Source organism: Nicotiana tomentosiformis, chromosome 7 (assembly GCF_000390325.3).
Source record: "Nicotiana tomentosiformis chromosome 7, ASM39032v3, whole genome shotgun sequence".
NCBI classification, from domain to species: Eukaryota; Viridiplantae; Streptophyta; class Magnoliopsida; order Solanales; family Solanaceae; genus Nicotiana; species Nicotiana tomentosiformis.
Genome location: NC_090818.1, coordinates 28,066,964 through 28,077,832, shown reverse-complemented (window position 1 = coordinate 28,077,832; position 10,869 = coordinate 28,066,964). Strand labels below are relative to the sequence as shown.

At 36.0% G+C, this 10,869-nt stretch overlaps 1 protein-coding gene across 1 annotated transcript; it reads left to right on the top strand.

Moving 5' to 3' along the window:
- Window positions 1-346: 346 nt before the first annotated feature.
- On the top strand, window positions 347-8,197 carry LOC104098299 (phosphoenolpyruvate carboxylase-like). The gene is made up of 10 exons (XM_009604994.4): window positions 347-852; window positions 2,449-2,840; window positions 3,125-3,209; window positions 4,052-4,274; window positions 4,749-4,852; window positions 4,959-5,046; window positions 5,232-5,386; window positions 5,786-6,784; window positions 7,273-7,659; window positions 7,801-8,197. The coding sequence occupies exons 1-10, from the start codon at window positions 688-690 to the stop codon at window positions 8,095-8,097; spliced, it is 2,895 nt and encodes a 964-aa protein (XP_009603289.1). The 5' UTR covers window positions 347-687; the 3' UTR covers window positions 8,098-8,197.
- The last annotated feature ends 2,672 nt before the right edge of the window (window positions 8,198-10,869 follow it).

The following is a 10,869-nucleotide window of genomic DNA, read 5'->3' as shown; positions in this document are numbered from 1 at the left end:
TTTCTATTTTTTTAATAATTTATTCTTCTTACATATAAATATATTTATTAATTAACGCGGCACACATGTACAACGCACATACACTAAAACTAGTAGCTAAACAAATGGTAAATAAATATAAAGAAAAAGAATTTGGAATAAAAACTTTTAATTAAGATAATAAAGCCAGATAAATGCGAATTAAATTGCATGTGAAGAATCTTTTTTCTTCCATGGAATATTCCACCGCTTATAAGAATTTATCTAAAAAATCTTTCATTTCAATTTTCAACCCAAAAATTTATCATAATTAGACAAAAGACATCAGTAATACATATAGTAAGACTTTGATTTCTAGTTGAACTAAACTTTCCACTCTGTTCTTCACAAACATCCTTCTATAAAGCTACTAAATCCCAAATACTCTGCAACTTTGCTTCAAAATCCTCTCTCTCTCTCTCTCTCTCTCTCTCTCTCCTATTTCTTCTGGATTTTTCCTTCACAGGCATCACGTGATACCTATAATAATTGAATTTTACTTTTCATTACTACAATAATTTTGTTGAATGTTTTCAGTTAATGGTTAAAACTGTCAAACGCCCCTAGTTTTCTCCGTGATTTTGGTTGAAAGAATCCGTAGAATTCTCGTGTAACTTTTTTCTTTTTCTTTTAACTTAAATAAAGAGAGTGTTTTTGGAGGAGGAGAAGATGAGCAGGAAAATTGAGAAGATGGCATCGATAGATGCACAACTGAGGCTATTGGCACCAGCAAAAGTGTCGGAGGATGATAAACTTGTGGAGTATGATGCTTTATTGCTTGACCGTTTTCTTGATATTTTGCAGGATTTGCATGGCGAGGATATTCGTGAAACGGTAATTTTTTTTATTTTTTTATTTGTTTAATTTTGTGTTTATCAACTTCTGTTAAACTTCTTAACTGTATTTTCCTCTAATTGTTATGTGGTGTGAGTGGGAAAGACAGGTAATTTGTTCATAATTGTGGTTTGAATGCACTATGCCAAAATGGTGATTATACATTATGCTTAGTTTTGCTGGTGCTTAGTTTAATTTAATTTTGTGTTTAATCAACTTCAGTTAAACTATTTTACTTCTTTTGTTTTGATGGTTAACTGGTGTGAGTGGAAAAGACTGATACTTTGTTCATAATTTGTGGTTTGAGTGCACTATGCTGATTACACATAATGTTTTGCTGGTAGTTAGTTTAATTTTGTGTTTATCAGATAGATTGATAATTTATTTATATCTTACATTGTGCGTAGTTTTGTTATTCCGTAAATTTTTAGGTGTTTTCAAACTCTTAAACTCCTTTGCTGCATTTTTTCTGATGTTTGTGTGGTGTGAGTAGAAAAGAATGGTACTTTAGTTTTAATTTCTGATTTGAATGCATTAGACCAGTTTCAATTATGCTAAGTTTTGTTACTCATTAGTTTGATTTATTGTTGTTAAACTTCTATTAAGCTTAATTTTGCGCTTTTTGATGTTTATGTGGTGTGTGTGGAAAAGATTTGTACTTTACTTGTATTGTGGTATGGATGCACGTACTAGCCTAATTTACATTATGCTTGGTTTTGTTAGTCCGTATACTAGTTTACAGCATATAAAAAGTTTTGAGCTGGGTGTTCTTTCAAGATCAAACTTATGTTCTTTACTGTTTTATTCTCTGTGTGTGTGTGTGGGGGGGGGGGGGGGGGGGGATGAGGTGGTGGATTCAGATAGACATAATTACTGGTCTCAATGCGCAAGGCCAATTTTCATAATGTTGTTAATTTGTAAATCCTTAGTCTGTTTAGAGCATATACGAAGTTTTGAGTTGAGTGTTCTTCCCAATCCAAAACTTGTCTTTCTTGTTTATTTCTTAGGGGGGAGCAACCCCCACACCCATATCCTACAGGAGTTGCTCCTTAATCTGCATACAACCAATAAAAAGGACGGAATGGATTGTGAGGGTGATGGAGCTTCTTTTAGTTTGACTAAGACATAGAGTTATGCTGTTTTGAATTAGTTCAGTCATGGTAAAATTCTCCTGACTCATTAAGGAGAAGTCTCTATTAGCCCTTGAATCAGGGACTGCATTCTTTTTCAATATGTGCAAAGTATCTTCCCTTACGAACAGAAAAGAAATTTTTTTACTTCTTTCCACCTTGTTCCTTATCCATCATGATCTGATTTGGCACTGTCTGTTCTTCTATTAAGTTAGTTTTAGCTTTTGTAAACTGTTCCATTCCTAAGGGACTAGCTTTGGGCCCTGGGTAGTGCTCACGTTTCCTTTAATATTTTATTCTATCAAAGAATATTTAGCTGGGATAAATGTGACTTTCGAGTGTTGAATGCTGTTCTATCTTTGCAAGGGCACAGGATATTGAGGGTTCTGTTGTCTTAATTGTTACAATGTGTTTGCGTTTGCTGGTAGAAGTGGTTGGAACTTACTTCTATGCTACATTGTGCTAGGTTCAAGCGTGTTATGAACTTTCTGCTGAATACGAAGGGAAGCATGACCCTCAGAAGTTGGAAGAGCTTGGGAGAATGCTTACCAGTTTGGATGCTGGAGATTCCATTGTAGTTACTAAAGCTTTCTCTAACATGCTTAACTTGGCAAACCTTGCCGAAGAGGTTCAGATAGCTTACAGACGAAGAAGCAAGCTAAAAAAGCGTGATTTTTCGGATGAGGCTTCTGCACTAACTGAATCAGACATTGAAGAGACCCTTAGGAAGCTTGTCGGACAGCTAAACAAATCGCCACAAGAAGTTTTTGATGCTTTGAAGAACCAGACTGTTGATTTGGTGCTAACAGCACATCCTACTCAGTCTGTTCGTAGGTCTTTGCTTCAGAAGCATGCAAGGTTTGTTTGTTAGAATTGCTGAAGTTAACTAAAAATGAGTGCTGAAATAACAGCATGTCCTACTCAATCTGTTCATGGGGCTTTGCTGGCGCATACCCATACTTTTTGTAGGTTACCTAACTCTAAGTCTATTTCTGAAGATGTAAAAAGAAGAAGAAAGGAAAGGAGATAGTATCTGTTCGGTTCATCTATATTTTCATCTAGAGAGCAGCTCTTTTTTTTTTTTCAATTTATTTGTACCTAACTAGACAAGAGAAGATTCTCATTTCTTACTTTCTCTCCAGGGTTCGTGATTGTTTGACGCAGTTGTATGCGAAAGATATTACTCCTGATGATAAGCAGGAGCTAGACGAGGCTCTACAAAGAGAGGTATGAGGTTCAAAATGTTGGTTTTGTTGTAGTCTTCCTCTCTTTTTTATGATGTCAATTCCCTCCATTTCATCACTGCTCTAATTTTAAGTTTCAAGAAAGGCTTAATTGTTTGGCATATGAAGTAGTGTACAGAAATGTTGTTTAGTGAACTTGTACCAAGCTAAAATGGATGTGAGGAATGCTTGTACAGATACACTTTCAAGAACGGTGCTTTAGTGAATTTCTGCTGGTTGTAGAGTATTCTCTTAGTGTTTTTTCACTCCCCTGATGCATAAATATTGATATTGGAGTTTTTTCTTCTTTCCTTCTTCATGTAAGGCAAAGATGATATATAATGCTGATGACAAACCTCGGATAGGCAGATTATTTGTATACAGTGAGAAATATAGGTCGAATTGTTAAGGAAGCTAGTCCTTTCAGGGACCATATCTTAGCTTTTAAATGGGAAGAAACAGATTCACCTCCGTACAGGTGTTTAAGCTGCCAGATTACCTTTTTTTTGTGCGTTGCAAAGGTTGTAAGCTGTTAGACACACATAAAAGCAAAGTTCCTTAGAGGGGGAAAAACTAAGAAGAACTAATGTACCTGCATTAGTATTAAGAAGGCTAGCTGGCAGGTATTTAGTTTAAAACAGATGAACAAATAAGGAGAATACACTAAAGTCCGTTAACCAGGTGTCAGAACTATTTGATTTCTAGATTTTTGCAACTTATTTTTTGCCCCTTTAACATGATTTTGGGTATTAAGCATTGCCGGAATACCCATAAGTCCTCACTCCTCTGCATAAAGAATATTAATAACTTTAAATTCCTGTGACTTTGCTCTTTCGCTGCGTACAGATTCAAGCAGCATTTCGCACAGATGAAATCAGGAGGACTCCGCCAACTCCACAAGATGAGATGAGGGCAGGGATGAGTTACTTCCATGAGACAATATGGAAAGGGGTGCCGAAATTCCTACGCCGTGTTGACACTGCTTTGAAGAATATTGGAATAAATGAGCGTGTTCCCTACAATGCCCCTCTCATTCAGTTTTCTTCTTGGATGGGTGGTGATCGAGACGGTATGGTCTTGCTTTACAAGTAGCATTGTCTTCTTTCTTTCTTTTTTTCTCTTTCTTTGAGTCAGATTAAGCACATATTAATAGGAACTAATTCTGATACAAGCGGAATTTGTGGTTGATTAAGATGGTTCAGTTTATAGAAATGCTCAAAGGTCAATGAATTCCTTGTATAAATCCGTGGCTCATACGTTGCAAATCTAACCTTTGAGGGACAAAAGATGATGTTTGTTTAGGTGAGGTGTTCTCAACTCATTCACAATTGCATATTATCTGAAAAATCATAGCTAGATGGTAAAATGGTTCTTCTAAAGCTTTACAGTACGCATTAGGTTAGAGCAGTAGAAGCATCTTGCTTTTGATTCTCGAGCGACATGAGAAAATATTCTCCCTGAAGCTCAATGTAATCGCATGCCAAGTTTGAATAAGGTTTGAAGTTATTTGTAAAGGCACCTGTGGTTTTTGATTTGCATGCAGGCAACCCTAGAGTAACCCCTGAAGTGACAAGAGATGTGTGCTTATTGGCTAGAATGATGGCTGCAAAACTGTATTTCTCTCAGATTGAGGATCTTATGTTTGAGGTGACAAATTGGTTCACTGGATGTTGTTGCTTGCACTTTGTCTCTGATCCGGTAGCAGGAACTTGACTAACAATTTTTGTCTTGCCCCTTATTTTGCCTATGACAGCTTTCAATGTGGCGATGCAATGATGAGCTCCGTGCACGTGCAGATGAGCTTCATAGGACTTCCAAAAGAGATACAAAGCACTACATTGGTAGTTACCTCTGTTCTCTGGTCTGCTACCAGACTTGTTTTCTGGAAGTGTATTGGATCTCACATATTATTCTCTTCCACCTTTCCTTTCTCCTTTCATGATTGTCGTTGCTAATATTCAATAGTCTCTGTCCCTCTTACCCCTTCAATTACTAACTGCCCTTTTTGCTTAATTTACTAAAACAGAGTTTTGGAAGCAAATTCCATCGAATGAGCCCTACCGTGTTCTTCTTGCTGATGTGAGAGATAAGTTATATAATACACGGGAACGCGCGCGTCAGTTACTAGCCAATGGGTACTCTGATGTTTCTGAGGAGTCAACATTCACAAATGTTGAACAGGTATTCTGCAGAAACTCTTTTTATTTCTGACCACCTCTTCTGCAATAATCTAGAACTTGTTAGCTCAACTTCCAAATTTACCAATGCTGAAGAGATATCTTATCTATTTCCAATACGTGTGTCAATGATATTTTCTGTGTGTGATTTTTAATATTTTTAATTGAAGGGATTTGACAATATTCATCTTGCTTTTAAAACAAAGTTCTAGCATGCTACAACACTGAATTTGTGAGCCAAGTTCTACAGGTTATTTTGCGACTTTGTTTATAATCAACCAAAATATCATGGTTCTCATTTCTTAAATGTTTAGACAATTCTTGGTATTCAGATATGCTAATATGCATGCATATTTCTCTATTATTTGAATATGTGAAAAAGATGGTTGTCCTTGTCCTGCAGTTCCTGGAGCCTCTGGAGCTGTGCTATAGATCTCTATGCGCTTGCGGTGACAGACCAATTGCAGATGGCAGCCTTCTTGATTTTCTAAGGCAAGTTTCCACCTTTGGTCTCTCCCTTGTGAGACTTGATATCCGCCAAGAGTCAGAGAGGCACACTGACGTTCTAGATGCTATAACAAGGCACCTGGGTATTGGATCCTATAAAGAATGGTCTGAAGAGCAGAGACAGGAATGGCTCTTATCTGAACTAAGTGGAAAGCGTCCACTGTTTGGACCTGATCTCCCTAAAACTGATGAAATCACTGATGTTTTGGATACCTTTAATGTCATTGCGGAACTTCCTGCCGATAATTTTGGTGCTTATATTATTTCAATGGCCACGGCACCCTCTGATGTGCTTGCCGTTGAGCTTTTGCAGCGTGAATGTCATGTAAAAAGTCCATTGAGGGTTGTCCCGTTGTTTGAAAAGCTTGCTGATCTTGAGTCTGCACCTGCTGCCGTTGCTCGGTTGTTCTCCATAGATTGGTACAGAAACCGTATCAATGGGAAACAAGAAGTTATGATTGGGTATTCTGATTCAGGTAAGGATGCTGGCCGACTATCTGCAGCTTGGCAATTGTACAAGGCTCAAGAGGAACTTGTAAACGTGGCGAAAGAATTTGGAGTGAAGCTAACAATGTTTCATGGCCGAGGAGGGACTGTTGGACGGGGAGGGGGTCCCACCCACCTTGCCATTTTATCACAACCTCCTGACACAATCCACGGTTCACTTCGTGTGACTGTTCAAGGTGAAGTTATTGAACAATCGTTTGGGGAGGAACACCTGTGCTTCAGAACTCTTCAGCGTTTCACAGCAGCTACACTTGAGCATGGAATGAACCCCCCTGTGGCTCCGAAGCCAGAGTGGCGTGCTCTATTGGATGAGATGTCTGTTGTTGCTACGAAAGAGTATCGGTCTTTGGTGTTCCAGGATCCACGATTTGTTGAATACTTCCGCCTTGTAAGTATATATATTCAAGATACTTCATAAGTTGATTTGAACTGCTTTTAGAAGACTCTTAATGGATCATTTAAAAAGAGGTAAAAGAAAGAACATTCAGAAACCAAAATACAAAGAATTGAAGGACATGAACAATAGTTGTTAATAGGTGGAAGCGGTCAGTTTCTAATAATTAGTCAAAACAGACATGGATGGCATTTACATTTCTGACATTGATGAATTATTTGCCTTTAGCCCTATACATAATGTGTAGAAATGACACCAGGTAGCCATTTTACATGTATTTAGAAATTAGTCGGTGAAAATTTTCAGGACAAAAAATGTTCTGAATTGTCCTAAAGTTAAGATTTTTAGTTTAAAATTTAAGGACAAAATAAGTACCGGATAATATCTAAATAGCATCTTTGAGAATGGCTATTTGTGCACTTGCCCCACGTAATGTGCCTATGAAACTGAACTTTCTATTTTCTGTTTGTCAAAAAACGCAGGCAACCCCAGAATTAGAATATGGTCGCATGAATATTGGAAGTCGCCCCGCAAAAAGGAAGCCAAGTGGTGGGATCGAATCTCTTCGAGCAATTCCATGGATCTTCGCATGGACTCAGACAAGGTTTCATCTCCCTGTCTGGCTTGGCTTTGGGGTTGCATTCAAGCATATTATTGAGAAGGATATAAGAAATCTGCAAATGCTCAAGGATATGTACAATGGATGGCCTTTCTTCAGAGTGACACTTGACTTGATTGAAATGGTCTTTGCTAAGGGAGATCCTGGTATTGCTGCATTGTATGATAAGCTTTTAGTATCTGAAGATCTGTGGCCGCTTGGAGAGCGCTTGAGGTCCAAATATGAAGAAACAAAGAGCTTTCTCCTTCAGGTACAAAATTTTCTTAATTGATATTATTTTGTTACCATCATGTTCTTACCCTACAAGCAGAAAGTTTCACTTTTTTGGATTCTTGAAATGTCATCAAAAGCTAGGCTTGATATTTTATTTCAATGTTGCTACTTTTATCAGGTTGCTGGGCATAAGGATCTTTTGGAAGGAGATCCATACTTGAGGCAGAGACTCAAACTTCGCGATTCTTACATTACAACCCTCAATGTTTGTCAAGCCTACACATTGAAGCGAATTCGCGACCCCAGCTACAATGTGAAGGTGCGGCCACATCTAGATAAGGAGATAATGGAATCAAGTAAACCGGCTGCTGAGTTAGTGAAGCTTAATCCTATGAGTGAGTATGCTCCTGGATTGGAAGACACACTTATTTTGACAATGAAAGGTATTGCTGCTGGAATGCAGAACACTGGTTAAGGCTAAGGCTTCATCGAATTATGTATGTAGAATAAGTTATGCTGTCTAACTTTATAAATATTTCTGTTAAAGAAGAATAATGATGTGATGTTTTTGAAAAGTTGTGTGTCTTGTTTATCTTTCACTATTTCGAACGTTATGCGTGGAGTGTAAAATAGAATGGGTCAGAATGTTCTGTAACTTCCTTTTTCTGGCTAGCTGACTGCAATTTAAGCCTCAATCAATCAACAACGATTTAATTGCAACAAATATTTCTTCTTAATGGGGTAAAAGAACTTGGGATTGTCAATCTTTTCCTTAAAGATTTTGAGGAGTTGACGTGCAATGTGATGTTGAATTCCAAAAGGTAACAATAACATTCACTTTTAGTTGTAAAGTATTTCAAAAATAAATTTTTATTTTTACTTGTTATTTTTTCGTATATCAAGAGAAAAATAATTTATTTTTTCTGTTTTGCCCTTAGTATTAATTACTCATTCCAGATTATTTTCTAAATCTATACACCAATTATTATGATAAATTATACACTTTATTTATTATTCTTAAGGGGTGTGCTTAATTACTCATTCCAGATCATTTTTCAAATCTATACACCAATTAATATGGATATCATAATAAATGATACACTTTATTTATTATTCTTAAGGGGTGTGCTTAATTACTCATTCCAGATCATTTTTCAAATCTATACACCAATTAATATGAATATCATGATAAATTATACACTTTATTTATTATTCTTAAGGAGTGTGCAAAGTCAACAGTGGACAAGTAAAAGTGAACGGAAGAAGTAGTATAATTTCACATGTGGGTTTACATGTGAGTTATGAGGAGGGTGATATGTATGCAGAAATTATCCTTATCTTGAAGGTAGAGAAACTGTTTTCGATAAAGACATATGACTTAAAAAGGAAATTTCAAAAAGTAACAAATATTGAATATTTTCATACTATTGAGTATTGATCATTAATATATCATTACTTTTCCAGTTTTCCTTGTTCCACTAAAACAGGATACGATTTGCGAAATTCACATAAATCCATTAAAAAAATCTGAAGAAATTTCAGTGGTAAGAACCAGAATTTTAGTAGTACTTTTCTTTGGTCAAGATTCACATTTTTTTAAATTCAATCTGACTGAGCTTGCGGTTCTTTTATCGGAATCTATATAAAAAATGTGTATTTAACTTGTAGATAAATTATAAATTTTGACCAAATTTGTATATAAATTGTAAAAAACTTATTGTTACTTTCTGTAAATATGAAAACTTAGACAAACTGGGTAAATAAGTTTAGAACTGGCCCTTGGTGGCATGATTAGGGAAATGGATTATTTTTTAAAAGGAAAATGATCTGGAGCAAGCATAACTTCAACACTTCGCCGTTCAAATCCATGGCCGCATATGAGAGCAAAAGAGATATTAGGTTAAATAAAAATTTTGAAACCGGCAGAAATGAGTAAAATCGATATTGCTTGAAAATTTGTAAAACGCGTGGTAAGAGCTTAAATAAGTCTTAAAAAATTAGACACTTTGTAAATTTCATAAATGTTTTGTAACGGCCCTAAATTTCTAAATTTCGTTATTTTATTTTATTTCAAAATTTTAACTTTAGGAACTTGTCAAAATCGTATATCGTCAATTTTTTACAAGAAAAAAAAAATTCTAAGGTGTATGTATTATCTAATACTAATTTCTATAGCCAAGCGCAGAAATATATATAAATAAATGAATAACTAAAGTGCATCTCTCGTTCATCCTAATGCAAGTATTAATAGCAGTTCGAATCCGTAACTTACATGTCACACTTTGACAACTTTTACCGCTATTCCAAAGCTCATTTCGAATAAATAAATAACTAGAAAAAGATAAAATGGAAAACGTGACAACAGTAACTTTGACCTAAGAAATGTCTTCTTGGTAAGTTCCCTTTTACTTCAGTTAACCCTTCCCTGCAGGTGTTACATATAAGTTGACCGAAATTGAAGTTTCCGGTGTAAAAACAATAAGCTGTCTCAGCTGTCTCAAGGAGAATACTCATCAACATCTCAGCTCTCTTTCCTTTAACAAATTCACTAAATATTCATCCCTTTATTCTTGCATATCATGAAATGGATACTCTAATTATCCAAGGAGGAGAATCATCTACATCTTCCCACTTCTCTTATGATGTATTCCTGAGTTTTAGAGGTGAACATACCTGAAAATCCTTCACTGGTCATCTTTATTCCAAATTGTGTGATGTTGTAAATAATACCTTCATTGATGATGAAGAATTGAGAAAAGGTGACGTGATATCAAGAGAACTAGAGAAAGCAATTGAGGATTTCCATTGTAGTTTTCTCAAGAAATTATGCATCTTCTAGTTGGTGTCTTGAAGAACTAGTTAAAATTCTCGAATATAATGCAAAGAGAAATTAAAGCAGATGGTTTTGCCTATTTCCTATAATGTTGATCCTTCTGAAGTGCGAAGGCAAACTGGGTTATTTGGTGAAGCTTTGGCTAAACACAAGGAACAATCATTTGGGGCTCAAAGAATGGAGAAATGGACAACTGCACTTACTGAAGCTGCAAATTTACGTGGATGGAATTTACGAAATGTTGTTGACGGGTACATTTTAATTTTATTCGTTATTTACCCTTGTGTATAAACAAAATATGCAGGCATGAGTCAAAGTTTATTGAATGTATTGTGCAACAAGTGGCCAACCAGACACCTTTAGATGTTGCTTGGTACCCAATTGGAGTAGATTCTCGTGTCAAAGATATAGAGT

Excerpts from the sequence above, each read along its gene's own strand:
- LOC104098299 (XM_009604994.4), top strand. The coding sequence starts at position 688 with ATGAGCAGGAAAATTGAGAAGATGGCATCGATAGATGCACAACTGAGG. Across the intron at positions 5,047-5,231 it reads AGATACAAAGCACTACATTG|AGTTTTGGAAGCAAATTCCA; the intron begins GTAGTTACCTCT and ends TTACTAAAACAG. Across the intron at positions 6,785-7,272 it reads TTGTTGAATACTTCCGCCTT|GCAACCCCAGAATTAGAATA; the intron begins GTAAGTATATAT and ends CAAAAAACGCAG.